General features: G+C 49.2%; 2 protein-coding genes across 2 annotated transcripts; both read left to right on the forward strand.

Moving 5' to 3' along the window:
* LOC131269266 (cell division cycle and apoptosis regulator protein 1-like) lies at positions 1–8,067 on the forward strand. The gene is made up of 10 exons (XM_058271613.1): positions 1–442; positions 572–1,152; positions 1,220–1,419; positions 1,506–2,048; positions 2,976–3,654; positions 4,310–4,418; positions 4,605–6,362; positions 6,982–7,217; positions 7,371–7,483; positions 7,610–8,067. The coding sequence occupies exons 1-10, from the start codon at positions 325–327 to the stop codon at positions 7,857–7,859; spliced, it is 4,587 nt and encodes a 1,528-aa protein (XP_058127596.1). The 5' UTR covers positions 1–324; the 3' UTR covers positions 7,860–8,067.
* Positions 8,068–8,793: 726 nt separating this feature from the next.
* LOC131269345 (acetylcholinesterase) lies at positions 8,794–20,568 on the forward strand. The gene is made up of 14 exons (XM_058271697.1): positions 8,794–8,843; positions 9,793–9,812; positions 14,052–14,100; positions 16,165–16,241; positions 16,432–16,777; positions 16,993–17,137; positions 17,246–17,483; positions 17,561–17,844; positions 17,918–18,125; positions 18,212–18,354; positions 18,442–18,594; positions 19,963–20,126; positions 20,192–20,367; positions 20,453–20,568. Exons 1-14 carry the CDS (start codon positions 8,794–8,796, stop codon positions 20,566–20,568), a joined length of 2,169 nt encoding a protein of 722 aa, XP_058127680.1.
* Positions 20,569–21,124: the final 556 nt, after the last annotated feature.

Genomic DNA, 21,124 nt, shown 5'->3' on the forward strand with positions numbered 1-21,124 from the left:
TTGATGCCGAGTATAGCAAATAATCATAGCTTATTTGGCTGAACCAAACTGTGCAGAGTAGTTAACAAATTTAATGCATTACTAGTTTAGCGTTTGTACCTTAGCTCAAAATACAACCTATTGTTAGTTATGCAATAGAAGCTAGCGCAGTTTATTCGGTATTCGTCTTTGTAATATAATTGGAAGCATTTTTATATGGCGCAGTGAGTGACAGACCGTTGGTTAAGAGTTGCTAAAAAGAAGAAAAAAGAACGTCAAGCAGAACAATACATTTTCGGAAAGCACGCAAGTACATTGTTTGAACCTTTTGTGGTTGCGGACAAAATGGCGTTTAACCAGAAGAATCCGCCGTGGCAACGAAATGCAGGCCATCAAAACATGTCGAACATGCAAGCAATCGTTGGCTTCCCGCAGGCGCAGCCTGTGTATAATCCTAACATAGGTATGTTTTTTAGCGTATTGAAGCCTACTCGCGGTGGGGTTGAAAGTTATGTCTTCACCATCGCGTATGGGCCTGCACATTTGTAAATCACTATGGAATTTGATAATCCATATTGTTTGTTTTTGTTAGGCTTGCAACAGCAGCAGAACATTTCTATTCTGCCGCAAATGGGCATGCAGCAGCAGCAGGCTATCTACTCGCAAACGGTACAGTATCCGACCAACAGGCCAGTCAATGCGATCGGCTTCCAAAATCAGCCGCAGTCGCAACCGGCGCAGTTGCCGGTCAGTCAGAACTCGTCCAAGTTCAACCCGAGCCAGCGCAACTTCAGCGGCACCGGGATGGTTACAAAGGTACAGGTAGACTTTGGCTTCATCGACGATGAGGTGTTTTTCCACAAGAATTCTTGCGTCAAGGGTGTGTTTCCGAAGGTTGGCGATCGCGTGCTGGTCGATGCGGCCTACAATTCGAACATGCCTTTCAAGTGGAACGCGTCGCGTGTCCAGGTGCTCAACGGTTCGAACACAAACTCCTCCTCCTCGGTCGGGCATTCCCATTCGTCGCACGCCCGCTCGCACACCTCGATATACAGCAAAAGCCATTCGAGCCATACCTCCGAGTCGCGCTCCTCGAACGTCCGGAATCGCTATAGTTCTCCAAGCCGGAAGTCACTGGATAGGCACCGTTCGTCGGATCGGCCGAAGGATGACGTAAGGAAAAGACCGCATTGTTGTGACTCTTTAATAAAATTCTTCCTTTTTTTTTGGTCTCCACTAGTACGACGACTCGGACCGACGGCGAAAGCGCGACGACCGAGACAGCGATCGATCGACGTACCGGGAGAAGCACCGTGACCGTTCATCGGATCGTGGCCGCGAACGGGAGCGTAGCCCGATCCGCAAACCGTCGCCCAAGCGGCGCCGGGTCCGCTCCGTGCCACGATACATGGTACAGGTCCCGAAGCACCTTTTGACAATGTAAGCTGTTGCGAAATCTTTCGTTTAAGAATAGATGTGTTAAACCTCTTATTAACCGTTGCTTTCCATTGATTCTTTTCCCTCAGCAAACAAGCGGACGTGCTTGAGCTACGCCGGCGGTACAACAATCTTTACATTCCGTCCGACTTCTTCGTCTCGGACATACGCTGGTCGGAGGCGTTCCCACCCGACGCACCGTTCTCCATTCGTAGTCCGTGCTTTTTCCACGTGATGCACAAGGACGTCGAACCACCGCCGGCACTGACAGCGGGGGCGAGCGAAACGGGGGATGCCAGTGCCGATCCGCCCGATGCGGACTACCTGTTCAGCGCCAAGGTGATGCTGATGAGCACGCCACCGCTGACCGAATTTTACGCGAACTGTATCTCCAAGTCGGCCGGCGAGAACGGCGACCGGTACGAGTCGGAACGCAACCATATGCATCCGACGCGGATGATCAGCTTTCTGGTGGGAATGCGCGGCAAGAACGAAACGATGGCCATCGGAGGACCGTGGTCGCCGTCACTGGACGGCACCGACCCGCAGTCCGATCCGACCGTCCTGATCCGCACCGCCGTGCGCACCTGCCGGGCGCTGACCGGTATCGATTTGTCAAACTGCTCTCAGTGGTAGGTATCGATTCCTACGGCATACCCTTCGTCGGTTGTCGTGTTTTCTTTCATTTCCGCCACGGATGGTCAACCGTTAAAGCGCTCGCATTGCATCAAACGAACGATTGTGTTTCTAAAACGTTGAATTTAAATCAGTTTACATGTTTTGTTGCGTCCATTTTAAACACACTTTCTTGTTGAGTTTCGCCGTGTGTATCTTGTTTTTGTTTTGCTATTACCGTTCCACTAGCGGACTGTGGTTGTTTGCTCCAATATGTCATTCATGGTTACAACCAATGATTGATGATACCTTTTTTTTTACTAGCCGTATTGTTCGGGGAAAGTTTCGCAGGAAATTGAGATGATAATCTCCATTGAGGGTCCTCTAGAAACTTAACCCTTTGCACACCCGTTGCACTGCTATTCACACCTTGAAGTGTGCAATATTTCGAAGCTAGTGGTTGCGGTGCATGGCTAAACATTATTATATATAGAGAAACCAATACGGTTGTAGCTTAACGGCTCTGATCATCCGTGCGGCTTTTGGTTGGGAATGCGAGAAGCTTTCTGGAGAAAGCATATGCATATATTTTATGCTCGAGAATTAAAATATCTATCTCAGTATCGAACAATATCAGTTGATGTACAAAAATGGGATACACTTCTTTGAACGTGGTTTGGCATACAGTACTTGCTTCAGTAACATTGTTTCGATGAACTGCATTTGAATTTGATTGACCGACCTAGACACACGCATATAGACCGTACACATAGTCGTAGGTTATATCTTTACCATCCGCATCCAATTGCCCTCCAACGACGTGACTGATCTCTAACTTACTTGTTATCGTCTAGCTTATAATATTCTTTTTATACTCCCCCCCAATTGTATCTATATTTAACATATCTTGATCTGAACCAAACCTACTGCTGTATACAACACAGGTACCGTTTCGTGGAGCTCTATTACCGTCGCTCTGAATCCTACCATAAAGGTCGTTTGATTCCGCCGCGCGTTGAAACGGTGGTCATATTTCTGCCCGATGTGCGTTCCTGTCAGCCCACGCGCTTGGAGTGGGAACAGCTTCGACTCAGCTACAAGGCCAGTCTGACTCGCATTATTAACTGTAGCAGCTCTAGTAGCGGCGGCGGTGGCGGTGGCGGAGGCAGCAGCAGCAACGGGGAGGAAGCAGCGGCCGACACGGCACCGCCGGCCGAGGCACCGGCCGCAGACGACGTAACGAACTCATCTTCCACCACCACCATCAACAACACCATCAACAACACATCCGCTGTAGCACCACCATCATCGATTGCAGCTGCTTCCGAGCAGGCGGAATCTTCCACAGCGTCGTCGTCACCGTCGGCGGCAGATCTCGCGGCTGAGCCCGCGCAACAGGAGCCGCTGGTTGCTGGTGAAACGGCAGTCGCAACGATCTCGTCGTCGGCATCTTATTTAGCGGCAGACTCGGCTGATGCTGCGGAGGAGAAAGATGCTAACGTTGGCAGCGCACCGGCAGCGGCAGAAGCAGCATCTGCAACACCATCTGCGAAATCACCGGCAGCAAAACCATCATCGGCAGCAGCAAAACCAACACCACCAGCAGCGGCAGCCACAAAAATGGTAACGGTACCAGTAGCTACAGGATGTCGAAGATTGGATCAACAACATGCTGCTGCGATGAGACTACTCCATCCACCTAGTTTGATATGTTTTAAGCATTACCACTTTTCCAACACGACACACACTAGAGATTTGTTTACTCACGACCACAATTATGGTGTTGCGGACGATGCCGTACGATTAGAGAGACGTTCAATAACATTCTACTAACTCATAACTCATCGCATGAGTTATGTGCGCCATCAAACCCTACTCCCTTCCCGTTCTCTTTCTTTGTGATGTCGACTCATAAAACGTCCCGTTTGCCGTTACACTTCTCGTAACGGTGGAGGACGAGGCCGTGGCCCTTTTCCCAGTAGCTTACCTAGCATATTTATCTCTTGAACCACTTCTTATCTTGCGAGACTTTGATGATTCTGATTCCGTTAAGTACTAAAGCGTATGAATGGTGGGAGTGTGGTTGAGAGATCATTTCGGCCGAACGGAGAACGATTGAGCGTGTGGTGTAGTTAAAATAAAATCAACAAAACCCCGGTGCTACCGCATACATTTGTTTTCGCTACGCCCTTTCAAACACCCCGCTGGCCAGACCGACCACTAATGGTGGCTTTTCTCCACATCCCTTTCTTTTCCGTCCTCGTGTGTGCACTTGCAGGACACCGCCGAGGGGCCGTATTTCGTGCCGGATCTGGTGCAGGAGTACAAAAAGATGAAGGTGGCCGACCTGAAGGCTGAACTCAGCAAGCGCAACCTGCCGACTGATGGTACGTAAATATGATGTTCTATTTTCATGTCCATTGTTTTCATATTAGAAATTGGCAGTAAAGTTAGAAAGAGCTAGCATTGGGGTTGTCCTTCTCTTTTGATTGACGTGACTAAATCTTTATTCTCAAGCACTCATTTTAGTTGCTTACATCAATAACTAAAAACAATATCGATTCTATTCGTAGGGCTAAAGGCTACTCTGGTGGAGCGTCTGTCGGAAGCTGTTGTCCAGCAGCATAAGGAAGAGCATCAAATGTTGATACAGCAAGCCCTCGACGACACGCACTCCGAGAATGATGTAGTGGTGAAGGAGGAGGAGCAAAATCTCGAGCCGGTGAAAATGGATGAGGAAGAAGAACTGGCACCGGTGGATACAAATATTAAGCAAGAACAGTTTTGCGAAGGTGAAGAAGAGCCGGGTTCGGCGGAAAAGGTAGTCGTGAAGAAGGAACAGCTAATGGAGCAGGGCAAGGAGGAAGCTCAGGAAGGGCAAGATCCTGTGGGGGAAGCAGTAACGATTAAGCAGGAGACGACACTGGACGTGAACACCGACGTGGAGATGACCGAAATTGCACTCAAACCGGAGGATCACGAAAACAAACAGGAAAAGGACGTCGCCGAGGCTTCGAAGGTGGATGAAGTACCATCGAAGCTCGTGAAAGATGAAAGCAAAGAGGGAAAGGAGGTTGCTCAACCCTTGAAGGGGGTTGAAACTCCATCGAAGCCCGCGAACGATGAACCCAAACAGGAAAAGGTCGTCGTGGAGGCCGCGAAGGCGGCCGAAACCCTATCGAAACCCGTTAACCATGAGAGCAAGCAGGAAAAGAGTGGCGCTGAGACCATCTCCGAAAAAACGGGCTCGACAACTGAGAGTAGCAAGCCAGCAGTCGTTGCTCGCAAGAAGGAGGAACCGGTGAAGCTCACCGAGAAGGAACGGCAACTGCTGGAGCGGCGCTACCAGCTGCCGGAGAAGCCGCACATGATCGTTCATCCGTCGCGGATGGCCAAGTCGGGCAAGTTCGACTGCTCGATCATGTCGCTGTCGGTGCTGCTGGACTATCGCCTGGAGGACACCAAGGAGCATTCGTTCGAGGTGGCCCTGTTCTCCGAGCTGTTCAACGAGATGCTGACGCGCGACTTTGGATTTAACATCTACCGTGCGCTGTGCGAGATGCCGTCGCGCAAGCAGGAATCCGACGATTCGAAAAAGGACGGGCCCGCCGACGGCAAGGCAACGGCGGAAACCAGCGCCGCTACCAGCAACGGTGAGGAGAGCAGCGGAAAGACGTCCGAAAAAGGTGACGAAACGAAGAAGAAATCGGCCCATGCCGACGACAAGGAGCCGCGCGATCGTAAGCGGTCGCGTCGCAGCGAAACACCCGATGGGGACCGCGTATCGCGCGACAAAGACTCCAGCATCGTGATCAACTCCGAGCTGCTGCTCTCGTTCGTCTACTTCGACGTCACCCACTGCGGTTACATCGCCGAAAAGGACGTGGAGGATCTTATCTACACGCTCGGGCTGAACCTGTCCCGCTCACAGATCCGCAAAACGGTAGCCAAAGCAACCACACGCGAGCCGTGGTATTACCGCAAGCTGACTGACAAGGTGGTGTCGCTGCCGGCGGCCACTACTTCCCAAGCGGACGAAACTGTATCACCCGCCGAGAAGGCTGCAGACGCGGACAAAACCGTCGAGATGCAGACGGACAACGATGCGTCCGAGGGTGCAGAAAAGAAGCAGTCGGACGAGCAGTCGGATGCAGACGCACCGGAGGCCGTGATTTGCGGCAACACAGACTACAAACAGCAGCTGAAGGCTAGTCTGGAGCAGCTCCTGAAAGAATATGACGGTGAAGGTCGACTGCGGCAACAGCAACATGCCTCCCCCAGAAACTCTACGTCCACGAACGAGACGTCTCAACTCTCAACCACGCGTACCGGTAAGTAGTTGATTATTTAAAACAGATAATTACGTTTCCAAAACACATTTTGTTTCGTAGATCAAACATATCAATTCACAAAATGGAAATGGCATTTATCCCCAGTTTTCGTTTAGTCAAAACGTTATCGTCAAATTGTACCTTTAACTACTTCGCTAAGGAAGTAAGAATCGATAAATTTCATAATTTGACTCCGCTTATTTAATTCAAACTTTACTATTGAACACATTTTAAGCTTATTTTCCTTTAATTTGCTTATGGCGAACAGTTTTGTTATAGGCATTGACACAACATAGAGAGACCAACCATTTGCTCTTAGTTATTTGTTCAATTTTCCCTTTAAATATTTTTGTTTTACAAAGATACACAATGTTGGTAACAAAAATCTTTGATTGATTCTCCAGGACAAGTATCGTTTTGAGCCAAGCATTTTAAATAAATCTGTTTTTCGTTGCACCGTGATTACTTCGGAAAAGTTATTCGTTTCAATGTGGTACAGTAGTACTTCCCGGAACACTCGTACTTGTCTGCCTGGTCTCCGTTTTCTTTTGTTATTAATTTTATTACAGTTTGTTTTCATTTGAATTGATTGATGTTTTTTTTAACGCCCCCCGTCCAGGAATCATCGAATACAACGGATGCGTGGTTGACGTTGGCAAGCTGCTAGAGCAGGTGAAGCGGACCGAGTCAGCGCGCGAGGAAGGCGAGAAGCAGCTGGTGAGCCTGCAGGGCCAGTACGCGGAGCTCCTTTCGAACCACACCCGTGCCACAAGCAAAATTAAAGACTTGCAATCGGAAACGAAATCCCTCAGCAAACAGCTGGCAGATTCGGTGCGCGTTTCGAGGAACGCTTCGGTGAGTACCGTAGGGAGAAGTTGAAGAAGTGTTTTCACTTAATAAGAATGGATAGCTCGAAGCAGTTGCAGTGCAATTGTGAAGCGAAAGTAATATCAGGAAACAAACTGTTCGTTTAATCTTTGCGTTGTTTATTTCATTTTTTATTTGCAGCAAACTCAGGCGGAATACTTATCCGTGATTCACCAGGTGTACGACCGCGTCCGGCCCATCGCACAACGTAGCACCCGGGATGGATCGTCCTCCGCTGGGTCTAAGCGCGAAAGGTACGTACGCACGCAAACACCCCACCGGCAAACCCCGGCGCGAACCGCCCTGTCTGTCCCGTTACGGCGCGGAATATTTATCGTTTTTCTCCCTTCTCGGTCGTAAATACCGTGTTGTCGTTCTAGCTCCAAGGAGAAGTCGTCGCGTGTGACCACATCGTCGAAGTCGAAGGAAAAGGAAAAGGAAAAGGAAAGCCAACCGAAAGACTCCGCCGCCCGCAAGGAGGATGACAAGGGCACGAAAGAGAAAGGCGGTGATTCGGCGACAAAGAATAAAACAGAGGATGGTGTCGGCGGTGGTGACGGTGGTGGTAGTACTGGCAGTGGTGGTGATGGAGGCACTGATGTGGAAGCTGCCACCGGTACCACCGACTAAGGGCATTTAGCAGGACACGGACGCAACGAATGCGGTGGTCGGGCGAACCGCTCGAACGACATCAGTGTACGTGTTTCTGTGCAATATGAATATGAATATGAAAAGGCCTTTTCTTTTAGTAACTCTTTCCCGTCAACAGTACACCATCACGAACAGTGATCGGAACGGATGAACTTTTATTCGAGAAATAGATATTTTTGTTTTCCACTGAAAACTATGCGTTTCATTCGATTCTCTTTGATTGGGTTGGTTTCATTTTGATTTCTTTTGTAGTTTTAGAACCAATCGTAAATCCTGTTCGTATCACAAAAATCAAGTCCGCGATCACTCGTGTTGCTATTTGACTTTATTTGTAATTATTTATAAGAATTCGGTTTACGACTTTCTCAATTGAGCATACCGAAACAAACGGTTCATGATTTCAGCTAGTTGAGAAGTGTAAGTTTAAGTTAGATTATAGTTTTATTATTTTTTGTTGGAGGGTGTAGTTTGGACTGGTTATGAGTTTTTTTTCCTGTCATTGTGTACCAAATGACCAATTATAACTGTTCAAATACGTTATAATTGGTCTGATTAATGACGTATAGAGCATTAGCTTGTTTTCAGAGTTATACTTCGATTATCTGTTTAGGAAACATGCAAGTGCATGGGAGATTTTTTTCACATTGATTTACGTGTTTTCCATTTGTAGCTGATTGCTAGGGATTTAAGACGATTTTGTGAAGCGTGTGTGAAAATATTGCTTCTGATTTCTCACCATTTCTTTGACATTCGATTTTTACATTATTTGGAGTAGATCTTAACTGTAATGCAATGACTTGATTATGGTTTTAGATTGTTTACCATTCGAACTGATTGCTACATAATCCGTATTAAAAGGTATTGAATACAATTCTTCATGTTTGTTTTGTCAGAGCTGTAAATGTTGAACAAAATGGGTGAGAGTCCACCACCTTGCGGTATTATGAACTTAAATCTTTCTATGTGCGATAACACTATATATGATACGAGCTAAACAATTTGGGAATTGTTATTTAATTTATTTGTATATCAAAGCTGTATGCCAGATGGTATCTTTTCTGAGTCTTATAATGCAAGGACTGTTTATTTTTTATTATTTCCGCTGGAAATAATGTATTTCTTAATTCCATATGTTTGATGTGTTGTAAAAAGCGCTGGTTGAAACCCAAATTGAGATTAGGGATTGATGTTGTTCCTTTGCATGTGAGTTCCAAGCTTCTTCCAAACTCTTACTTTATTTTATTGTGTACCAGAGTTGTTGATTGTTATATTTTGTGCTGAAAGGAAGTGATATTTTAAGGATTTACAATTTTTCCTAGAGGGTAGCAGTATTTTACCACCTTCCCAGAGAGTCTGAATCAGTTTCGAATGATTTTTAAGAATAATTTTACAAATTTCCATGTTTAGGTTTTAGGTAACATAAGCCTATATTTAAGAAATAGCAGAATCTAATTCGAAGCGATTCTCAGCCGTGAACGTGCCCCTTATCTACCCTACCTTCTTCGTCTCCCCCTCCAAAGGGAAGTCTCGAATCGCTTTTGGCTTTTGCCTTTGACGGGCGTCCGCATCGAGGCTGCACTGGGGCCGCGCAGCTGCTTAATTGGTTCCAATTCAGCCAATTCTACGGCACGGACGGTTCAGTGGGCGTGATGTCGCTGTAGACGCTCAGCACGACGCTTCGAGCGCAGCATTAACCAGCGGCGGTTGTAAAACGCTAAGCAATGAGTGTTTGTTTTTCTCTCCTTTTTTTTTTGCAAGGAGCACATGCCACCGGAGTTCCGGATTTAACGTTTGCCGCAAGAAAGGAGCGCAAGCCGGGTATAAATGGCACGGCTGCCAGGGAATCCAATAATGTTCTTCAATAAAAATCTAATGGACGCAGTTGCATGCTGCACCGGCGCTCGTAAATCAGCGGCAGCAGCAGCAGCAGCAGTTTATGGCACAGGAAGTTGCATTATTGGTGCGGTTTAATGCCACCCGGTGGTGATGGCTTTCTGGTTTATTAAGCTGAGGTAAGGAATTTTTCTATGCAAAGCATCAGCTCAGCTCGCGCTCGGTTCGGGTTTTAGTACCATCGCCATCGGGACGCGTGGATCGGGACGATCTTAACAGTGCCGTAAGGTGAGCCTCCGAACGTCGTAGCTCGCGACCTTTAGCGCAACGGGCGCGTACATTAATGGACCATAATCGGAACGTCCGGTTGCTCCGGGAACGCGGGAGTGTGTGTTGACGGCTGCGGGCTCGCCAGGCCGGTGTGTGCTCCGGTTTGGCATGCATGCATGATGCTTGTGGTTTAATTTAAGCTGGTAAATTTATTAACCCACCCTCCCTGGACATCCTCCCCGCGGCCCGGGCTGTCGGTGACTTCGCGGTGCAACCAAAGAGAGAAAGAGAGAGAGAGAGGGAAAGAGAGAAATCCAAACCGGCTGGGTTTACGATGGGTTGTTTTGGTTTGGTTTTATTCGCGCTCGTTGTTTTATTGAACCCATAGTTTACCAACCCTGCACACAGATACCTGGCAGGCAGGCAGGCAGGACTTCCGGGCTCTCCTGGCGTTGGCATAGTCCCCACCCCGCTCAGTCTCAACCCTCCCTGAAACAACAACGGTTACCTTCCTTTTGCGAAAAATCTATTTAAAAATGCACATGTACGTTCTGCCCCCGGGCAACCAGGGACGACGTCGTGCCGGAAGCCAATGCATCTTATCACTTCCAGCCACACCTTGCCTCCCCATCCCTCCGCACAGCATCCCTGTCGCCACACTAGACAGCAGAGGGAGGAGGTACTGGCGATAGATGGATGTAATCGAGATTGTTTCGTTTTATGATGTTTATTTCCTTACCCGTGAGCTAAGGTAAGGACACTCGCCCTCTTATTGTCCCAGTTGGTTTTGCTGGCTATCATTCTCTCTCTCTCTTTCTTCGTTGCTTCCTATTTCGGTCGAATACTCTAAATATGCTCGCGTCGGCTCTCATGCGAAGGCGTCGGTTTATCGTGCCACTGTGTGTTACGAGCTTTAGGTTATCAAAAAAATGTTAACGTGCTTTTGTTTGATTAGTTTTACACTAAAGTTTAGTTTGTTTTATTTTTACTTTCAGTGTATTCGCTGTTTCGTTCGTCAACCATTTATAATTCATCACTGAACTGTTGGGAAATCGTTCCCACAAAAACGGTGCGGATTCAGCTCGATGTGGATACTTCGTCGGACGCCTAATGTATGCTGGAGCTCGTGTCTACTAACTTCTCCAGAGCGGCTCCTGTATGTACGGCACCACCGCACAGTAGGCAGAAGCCGGGATGAAAGTGAGTAGTTTGTTAAACTTAAACTTTAGGTAAGAGTCGTGATAGTTTGTTTTGTCGTTTTTACCACATGTAAATTCACGACACTTACGAAGAATCGTGACGCACATAAATGTGTTGTTTTTTATTTAGTTTATTGCACATGTACAACGCACTAGGCGCCTCCATTATAAGGCTCGGATTAGAGCCTGTGTTTTACGTTGAACTTTTTTCGTTAAACTCTTAAGGTTCACCAATGTTGGATATATTAGAAAAATCTTTAATCACTATTTAGTTTTTAAATGAATTGGGTAAATGCAGACCGGGAACTGTATTGCCTCCACCGCATCCTTCAAGTCAATTAAAACGATTGCAACTTGTCATAGCTGGTAAACGTTTGCTAAACCACAAATCACTATTTGTAAACGCCATTAACTACAGCACGTTTATTGTAGTTAATAACCCTGTACTTGACTTGCGTTGGGTCTGTACCATTTTTGACAGCTCCATAAAGCAATCCGTGCGCTGTAATTCATTTGTAGTTGTCGTTGAAAACAACAGTTTTGGATAGGTTGATTGCGTTTGGTTGAAAGTGTTCTAACACACCTGATTAAACGGGCTTATATTCTAGTCTGCTTGAGTGTGTGGAATTGAAGTGAAACCAGTATAAAGAAACAGCGTTATGAAACATAAAGTCCAGTCCAAATGTAGACCTCGCAATGTCCAAATTCCACCAAACTCGCAATTTATGATACGGTCACATTTAACATCGATACACCCTGCCATTGCACGCTGCCCATAGTGCAAGCTAGTACTTGATGAGGTGTCTGTGTGTGTGTGTTGAGTATGGAGGACAAGTGCAACAACCACCGAGTCGAGTGGAGATGAGAACGATCCTGTTGGCCACTGTGTGTCCCAGAACCAGGGGAGGAGGGGGGAGGTGTGAAGGGAAACAATAAAACAAAATCAAGCGACACACAACAACACGGGCGAAAAAAGCGGCGGCACCGAACGCGCCGATCGATTTCAGGTTGCTGCCATTCGGCTAGTGCACCCGAGTGTGTGCGTGTGTGTGGAGAGGCCCCGAGACCCGACGCGAGCTCGCCGAGTGTGCCCCGAATCGGTCCGTTGCGCCGCTGATGCTGATAACTAGGAGCTGGCAAAGGACCTGCTTGACGTGTCAGTTTCTGTTGAGCTGCGAGAAGATTAACATTTTGATACAACTATTTGGTTACGTGTTTGTGTTCCGAAACCAGCTTTTGCACATCAGAAGTCGCACCGTAAATAAAGAGTGTGTTTTTTCGGTAATGCTGCCAATCGTGCTTTTCGGTGTGAACGGGAGGGGAGGGGGAGGGGGGAGGGTCGGAACCGTGCGGGGGAACCCGGGATAGATGCGCCCAGCTCCGATAGATCTATATCTCGCCTAGGATAAGCGCACATGTATAGGGAAAGGATCGCGCCGGAACTCACTGTGCCACTAGCCTTTTCCGATCGATTCGGTTGTATTTGGTTGCGCCGCGGCCGGGGAGCGTCCGCTCGGTGTGTGTGTTATTATTTTCACCTGCTTTTGCTTACTCCGTTCGTGGTTTCGCGGCTCGGTTTTTTTGGGGTTCGCCACCCGCTCAAACGGTGCGACGACGGTGTTTGGACCGCCGTGTCCGCTCCATCGCAGTCCCGGACGGGGAAGGACGGTGCAAGGGTCGTGTGTTGTGCTGTAAAATCGTAAAATCGTACCTTTTAGGCTCGCTGCCCACCGGGAGTCACCCGAAAGTCCATAAGACGATGCCCGATTTATTGTCTCGGAAACGCCACACACGGCCCAGCTGTGTGCGTGTAGATCGAGGGGGGGGGGGGGGGGGGGGGGGGTTTGCGGGAAGACGAGCACAAATTCAATCATTTATTCAGTCAGGCCCGCCATCCCCCCCCCCCCACCACCCCCCTCCCCCCGTTCGCCGTCCCTTCGGCGAAACCAGCCCGGGGCTCGTCCATGTCAGCCAATCAACCTTGGAAATTGAGATTGACAGGATTTACACACGAACACCCCGCCCCGCGCCGCCACTTCCAGCTGGAAACCTTGTGCACTTCTCCCCCTCCCCTCCTCCTTCCCCTTCACACACTTTTCCTAACCCATCTCACCAGCCTACCCTCCCTTTCGTGTACGGTAACCAACCTCCTCTCTCCTACCATCCGTACCGACTTCGAACTGCCTTCCTCCCCCCATCTTGTGTGTGTGTGTGTGTGTGTGTGTGTGTGTGTGTGTGTGTGGTGCAGGTCGCCTTATGGGGGGAGGGCGAGAGTAACAAAACAAAAAAAAACCCACACACACACTCACACACACACAAAAAAAACAAGGCCAAAAAGAGAAAGCGAGAGTGAACGTTCGCAGGAAAACGTTCACGAGAAAGTAGTGACGATTTTTCTCGCCCCGTTTGTGTGTGTGTGTGTGTGGGTGGGTGGTTTTTTTTTGTTTTTATTTTTTCGGTAGCGTAAAGATGGAGGCGCCTGGTGGTTGTATAGTAGTAAAGCGTAACGCGGGGGAGTGGGGGGGTTGCACAAACGACATTTGTATGCGCACGTACGTGCGTGAGTGTGTGTGTGTGTGTGGAGTGGAGTAGAATTCCGAGCGATGCGATAGTAGAGTAGATAAGAAAAAAAAAACAGTTGTCGGAGAAAAGTCAACCAAGTAGTAGCCGATGTTGCGCTGCAAGGAAAACCAGGAGATGGAGAGAAAAGAGGGGCGGGTGGAGGTTAAGGCAAGGATGTTTGATTGTTGGGTGGGAGGGGGAGGGCAGGGGGAAACGGCTAAGCAAAAATGTGCACCCAAAGCCAAAAGGCAAAGACACGCACCCTTATATGGTGTATCCTTATCCCCAGCTGACATCGTTCGCCCAGCCCCCTCCCCCCCCTCCTCCTCCTCCTCCTCCACCCTTGGAAGACAATTGTTATCCCCTCCCTCCTCCCCTCCCCTCCCAGACCAATGCCTTTCCTCTACCGAAGACCGGATTCCGGGGTGCTAAAGCACTAAAAATCGATACCGTCCGGAAGCAGCTTGCAGCAAGGATGAGCACCGTGTCTGTTTGTGCACGCTGTCGGTGGTGTGCGATCGGTTTGACATTTTATGGACGTCAGGCTATCGTTAACGGGATGCGCTACGGTTGGTTTGTTGATTCCCCCCCACTCCCCTCCGCAACAGCTGCAGCTGGCACGGGGAGTCCTAGGGAAAGTTCTGCGTGGAATGCAACTAACTCGTGTCAAGTCGTGTGTCCTCCAATAAAACGCTGGGACTGTGACAAAGCGAGAGCGAGAGAGAGAGAGAGAGAGAGAGAGGAAGGGAGGTAGAAACGACTAATGGAGAGATTGAAAAAGAAACCTCTCCCCAAAAAACGGCGAACGTGGCGAAAGAAAACATGGGAAAAGTGGCGGGTTGAAAAGGATATTAGCAATAATTATGGGTCGTGTGCAGAACCGGGAGCCGTTTTCTCAACCTCAACGCTCAAGGTCAAAGGCAAAAGGCTGCGGTGTGTATTCCATCCCATCGACCATCAACCCCTCCTTCCCCCCCCCCCACCATCCCTTACACTCCACTCATCGCCACCAGCAGCCCTGCATCGCCGTAGTGTTGGTAAAGCAAGGCTGAGTGTACAGCTGTGGCAGGTCCTTCGGGCAGGACAGAGCTGTTGCTACGAGCGCGCAATGACTATTAGGTGAAAAACATAGGAAAAAAAACACACACACACATGTACACAAACCGTACAAATCGGCCCGGGTGCGTGTTGTTTTGGGGTGCCCGATTCCGTACGCGAAAAAATCTTCTGGCGCCAGAGCGTTGCAGTTGCGTTTCATTTTTTTTTTCGGCAGACCAAGGGCTCCGACAGCTAGAAAAAATGTAAAAGAATGTTGGGCAGTGGGTGGGAGGGCGACGGAGGATGGGTAGGTAGCATACAATTGGGAAACATCGGGGACCAAAGTCGCCAAATTACATAATGATGTAAGATGAACGGTACGATAGGGGCACAATGTTGGGGACGGAATAACTCACAACATTTTTGACAGAAAGAGAGAGAGAGTGTGTATGAGAGAGAGAAGGAGAGATAGAGAAAGAGAGGAAAATGCATTATCAAAGCCTAAAAAAAAAAACACACACACACACACACATCGACGTAGAGAAGGGACAGGAAAAGTTAATGGTACCTAATGAGTCGTCGCACGGTCGCTAATTGAATGGAGGGGTTTCCCGAGCGCGGGAGCGTACTCCAACGCGAAGGTCAAACATGTTAATAATTGAATTGATTTGTCGACGGAAGAAGAACTGGCCCCGACAGGCCCGGGGCAGGGGCGCCAGTGCACTGCCGAACGTGTGTTTGGGTTGAGCAGTAAGGGGGGGGGAAGCATTATGCACGCGCCCATACATGCACAACTACGTGCACGAGCAGCACATCGGCATTACGCAGCATTTCGGGTGGATGTTCACTTGGCTGAACATCACGCTCTAATAGTCGTTCTGTCGATGCCATTTCCGAAGCGATTTCTAGCTCTCCTACGCTTCCTCGATTCTCCGCTGGGGGCTTGATCCAACACCAATTTCGTAGAATTCGACTTAAGCTAGATGTTGGCCGGTTTGTCAAGCTTAATATCTCCAGCGTGTTCAAGAATAGCTCCTGAAGCAGTCCAGTTCCACCACGTGATATGGAACTCGCGAAACTGAGGGTCTATCTATTTCGGAGGGTAGCTTCCTAAAGGTCGATATAAGGCGCTAGTGATTAGTACGCTGTGTTTGGTCTTTCACGCTTCCCAACGTCCTCCGCAGTAATTCTTGGAACTGTCCTGTAGAGTCCTATCCATTTTGGAGCTTGAGCTGTTGTTGTTCGACTTAAATCAGTGCGTGATAAGATCTGGTGGATAGCACTAGGAACCTTTTTTTGTTTGTACGAAGACTAATTGGAATCTGTGTTGGTTTTGAGATCCGTTACCTGTACCGTTGTTTTTATTTTTTATGTTTTTGCAGTGTACCGCGTATCACTTTTAATATAAATGGGCCGGCAGCCTATCAGTTGGAAGCCATTCGCTGCAGCACAGCACTATGTGAGCCATCGCCATTGAGCAGTTCGCAGCAACGTTCCAGCAAGTGACAATAGTGAAGTGTGTCGTGTGTCGTGTGGGTGAGTGTGTGTGTATGTGTGTGTGAGTTTGTCGAAGGAAACCAGTGACTCAAGTGGGTGGGAGCTCAAGCGATCTCAGCACACGCGCCTCCTCAAACATCATCGATCAACAGACGATCAACCGGCCCGGCCAGCGCCGACGAGGGACGACCAGCTCACCATGACTAGCAACCACTCCGTCTGCCGGCGATCGTGCGCCAACGTGCTGGTGCTGCTGCTCGGTGCGACCGTGATATGTCCGGCGTACGGCATCATCGACCGGCTGGTGGTGCAGACCAGCAGTGGGCCGATACGCGGCCGCTCGACCATGGTGCAGGGGCGCGAGGTGCACGTCTTCAATGGGGTCCCGTTCGCCAAACCGCCGGTCGACGGGCTGCGCTTCAAGAAGCCTGTCCCCGCCGAACCGTGGCACGGGGTGCTCGATGCAACCAGATTACCTCCGTCGTGCATACAGGAACGGTGAGTCGGTGCGATTACCTGCAATCCTTTACACCACACCACCGTTGAGCTCACACTTGCACCCGGAGTCCTGAACCTGCAGAAATGCACAGAGCCTCGCCTGAATGGGGCTTGCGGGCGATGGGCGATGAGAGCGACGCGGGTATCACCGAGCGACGACACCTGACACACCTGATCAAATAATCATCCGCCAACCCTTGTTACACTCGCTACAGGTATGAGTATTTCCCCGGCTTCGCTGGCGAAGAGATGTGGAATCCCAATACCAACGTTTCTGAAGACTGTCTGTATCTGAACATCTGGGTGCCAACGAAAACTCGCCTCCGACATGGCAGGGGTCTGAACTTTGGCAGCAATGACGTAGGTTGCAACCCGACTCCCGAACAACCCGACATACGCATGTCGCATGAGTTCGCTAATTGACGTTGATTTGGGGGCATCGCCTTGTCGCGGTGTTTGTTGTTACAGTACTTCCAGGACGACGACGACTTTCAGCGCCAGCACCAATCGAAGGGCGGTCTGGCGATGCTGGTGTGGATCTACGGCGGTGGCTTCATGAGTGGCACCTCCACGCTGGACATCTACAACGCCGAGATACTGGCGGCCGTCGGTAACGTCATCGTCGCGTCGATGCAGTATCGCGTGGGCGCGTTCGGCTTCCTCTACCTGGCACCGTACATCAACGGCTACGAGGAGGACGCTCCGGGTAGGTGCACGATGTCGAAGGGGCTCGGGCGAGGGGCGGCCGATTTCTCAAACCCCAATCTTTCCAAACACAAACAGGTAACATGGGTCTGTGGGATCAGGCGCTAGCGATACGGTGGCTGAAGGAAAACGCCAAAGCGTTCGGTGGCGACCCGGATCTCATCACGCTGTTCGGTGAGTCCGCTGGCGGCAGCTCGGTCAGCCTGCACCTGATGTCGCCCGTCACCCGGGGTCTGTCCCGGCGTGGCATCCTACAGTCGGGCACACTGAACGCCCCGTGGAGCCACATGACCGCCGAGAAAGCGCTACACATTGCCGAGGGCCTCATCGACGACTGCAACTGTAACCTCACGATGCTGAAGGTGAGTCGCTATAGGTCGGCGTTTTGTAGCGCATCGTGCGTCATACCCTTTTCTGTTCCGAAATCGTGTGCAGGACTCGCCCAGCACGGTCATGCAGTGTATGCGGAATGTCGACGCCAAAACCATCTCCGTGCAGCAGTGGAACTCCTACTCCGGTATACTGGGATTCCCGTCCGCGCCGACCATCGATGGGGTCTTCATGACCGCGGACCCGATGACAATGCTGCGCGAGGCGAACTTGGAAGGAATCGACATCCTGGTCGGCAGCAATCGCGATGAAGGTACGTTCCTGTTTATAGGCCGCGATCCTGAGATACATGTACAAGTATTATCCACATCCGTGCTCTATGCTACTCCACCCTTTCAGGCACATACTTCCTCCTGTATGACTTCATCGACTACTTTGAGAAGGATGCGGCCACCTCGCTGCCCCGGGACAAGTTCTTAGAGATCATGAACACCATCTACAACAAAGCATCCGAGCCGGAACGCGAAGCTATCATATTCCAGGTAGGAGGGAGTGGTCTCACACACACATTGTAGGTAAAGCCTTGATATTTACTCGTTTTTCCCTTCGTTTTTGCCTGTTTCGGGTAGTATACGGGTTGGGAGAGTGGAAACGACGGCTACCAGAACCAGCATCAGGTGGGCCGGGCGGTTGGCGACCACTTCTTCATCTGCCCGACCAACGAGTTCGCTCTCGGGTTGACGGAACGCGGCGCCTCGGTCCACTATTACTTCTTCACGCACGTAAGTATCCCGCAAGATGGCCGCCGTATTGGTTAGTGAGCAGGTGAGCTCTCACTTGCTCGGTAAGCTCGACAAACTCACTTATTCAGGTGGCGCAATTGGCTCAGTTTACTCAGGAGGAGATGCATTTGTTTTGTGTTCAAAACAAGGTTGATAGCGTTATCAATTGCATTGATTGAGTGCTTTGGACATGCAGATGGCCCGGATTTAGATCACGAAATTACCCATAATGCCTACCTTCCAAAGGCCTCGCAATTGTTATAAGTCATACATTTTTGGACATTTTGGTGTAAGGTTTTTGGCTTAATATTTCATTTGATCATGTCACTATGGAGCAAAAAGTGGAATCGTGTAATACTATTATATTACATAGTACATTTCTGTGTATGGGAAACACCACCAGATGATGCTGCAATAACAATCATATTTAGAGTATTTTCCATAGATTCCTGAATTGTATTTTTATGTCAATAATCATTTGGATTGATATTCATTCATTCAACAGTTCTCTTTTAGTACAAGTATAGTACAAACATTTTCAACCTGGACAACAACTAACAACACCTGGAAAATCCGGAGTGAACCGGAAGGGTTAAAAAAGAATGGTTTGTGGGCATGACTACAATAAATAACAAGCTTCTACATTAAAAAAATTAAAAGCTTCGCAATTTCAAAACGCCACCGTCAACGTGCATTTATTCAAGAAAAATTCTAAATATTTCTTACCACACACGACGTTAATGTGTGTGCCACGATGGAGACGCCTGGTGGGTGGTACACTAGCGCTAAGTACACAAACACAGAGTAGCGCTAAGGCACAAACAATTTGCTCATTTATTAAAACGGAAAACAGATAAATGTTAGAAAGAATTGTAGAAAAGATTGCAATATAACCTATAACATTGAGCTTCAATTAAATTGAACTAAACATAATTTAAAAGCTTGATAAACCAAACATGTCTCTAAAGTTAAATTCCGATCATTATTGTAGGAGTTGCAAGCCGTTCAAGTTGATCTTGTAGTTGTTGTTGAAGAAATATTTCACTTTCTTCGAATCCACAGTTGAACTTTTGAGTTTTATCCATGCTTTGCTCCATCGTGCATGTTGGTCATAGAAGAACCTCGAATGCAGAATGAATAGATCCAATTTCATGACAATGACAGTACCCTCTTGCAATAATGGGTTCAACTCAACAAAACATAGCTAGCCAGCTGAGCAATGGGTTTGATGGCCTTACAGAGCAGATGAGGATCAGCTTTGCGCACTGGGAAGAGCTATTTGTTGTTACGTTAGCGGCAGATTCGGGAAGGGATGTTACCAGTTTCGCTATGGTTTGTATTGAAGGTTCTCTCCTCTCCCCTCTTTAGCGCACCAGTACCTCTCTCTGGGGAGAATGGATGGGCGTTTTGCATGGCGACGAGGTGGAGTACATCTTCGGCCAGCCGATGAACGCGTCGCTGCAGTATCGTCAGCGGGAGCGGGACCTGAGCCGGCGTATGGTCCTGTCGGTGAGCGAGTTCGCACGGACGGGGTACGTCACCAGCAACCATCCTCGGGTGCAGGCACACTGTAACCGGTTTTGTCTCTCACTTACAGCAACCCGGCACTGGAGGGGGAACACTGGCCGCTCTACACGCGCGAAAATCCGATCTACTTCATCTTCAACGCCGAAGGGGAGGACGATCTGCGCGGCGAGAAGTATGGCCGCGGTCCGATGGCCACCTCGTGCGCCTTTTGGAACGACTTTCTGCCGAGGTTGCGCGCCTGGTCCGGTACGCTGCTGAGAGTGTTGGTCGCTACCGTCCCTGTACCCGGGTATTAATATTTCGCTCTCTACCTTTCCTTCCGTCCCCGCAGTGCCCTCGAAGAGTCCGTGCAACTTGGTCGAGGCCGTCTCGCAGGGCAGCAGAACCGGGGCGACGTTGCTGCACTTCGTCGCGATGCTGACCCTACTCCTGTCCCTCGTGAACTAAGCGTGCGGCAAGCGTGGCATTCCTGTACACCGTAGCCGGCATATGGATAAGCTAGCCCCATTCTCCCTCCCCACACTCCTCCCTTCCCCACACACTCCTCCATACATATCAACGCTGCTATTGGCGGAAACGGAAACAGTTCGGTTGGTTTGTGACGGTGTACTATCGAATTTCAAGGAGCTTTTTAGGTGAAGCGCAGGCGCTTTTCATCACCATCATTCAACCCGTTACGAGGCAGATCGACGACGAACGCAAACGAAACTGCTGGAAGGAAAGGAAAAAACAAAACACACATACACCAACACACTGACACACTCACACACGAACACACATTCAAACAAGGAGAAAACAATCTGCCACGACCGGTACCGGATGCTGGTTGGATGCTGCGGGGAACCGTTTGCTTTGCGGTGCAACCCCGGTACCGCTAACCAACCTCTATCACAAAAAAAAAACACATCACGTGCTTAAAGACTTATGAAACATTGCTGTGTAGCTATACCTAGAGAATATATAAGAGGAAGATTTAGGCGGACGGGCGGGCAGAGACACAAAC

The sequence above is a fragment of the Anopheles coustani genome, chromosome X (assembly GCF_943734705.1).
Source record: "Anopheles coustani chromosome X, idAnoCousDA_361_x.2, whole genome shotgun sequence".
Classification (NCBI taxonomy): Eukaryota; Metazoa; Arthropoda; class Insecta; order Diptera; family Culicidae; genus Anopheles; species Anopheles coustani.

Excerpts from the sequence above, each read along its gene's own strand:
- LOC131269266 (XM_058271613.1), top strand. The coding sequence starts at position 325 with ATGGCGTTTAACCAGAAGAATCCGCCGTGGCAACGAAATGCAGGCCAT. Across the intron at positions 3,655-4,309 it reads CAGCGGCAGCCACAAAAATG|GACACCGCCGAGGGGCCGTA; the intron begins GTAACGGTACCA and ends GTGCACTTGCAG. Across the intron at positions 7,484-7,609 it reads GCTGGGTCTAAGCGCGAAAG|CTCCAAGGAGAAGTCGTCGC; the intron begins GTACGTACGCAC and ends TTGTCGTTCTAG.
- LOC131269345 (XM_058271697.1), top strand. The coding sequence starts at position 8,794 with ATGGGTGAGAGTCCACCACCTTGCGGTATTATGAACTTAAATCTTTCT. Across the intron at positions 16,778-16,992 it reads CCGTCGTGCATACAGGAACG|GTATGAGTATTTCCCCGGCT; the intron begins GTGAGTCGGTGC and ends CACTCGCTACAG. Across the intron at positions 20,127-20,191 it reads AGCGAGTTCGCACGGACGGG|CAACCCGGCACTGGAGGGGG; the intron begins GTACGTCACCAG and ends TCTCACTTACAG.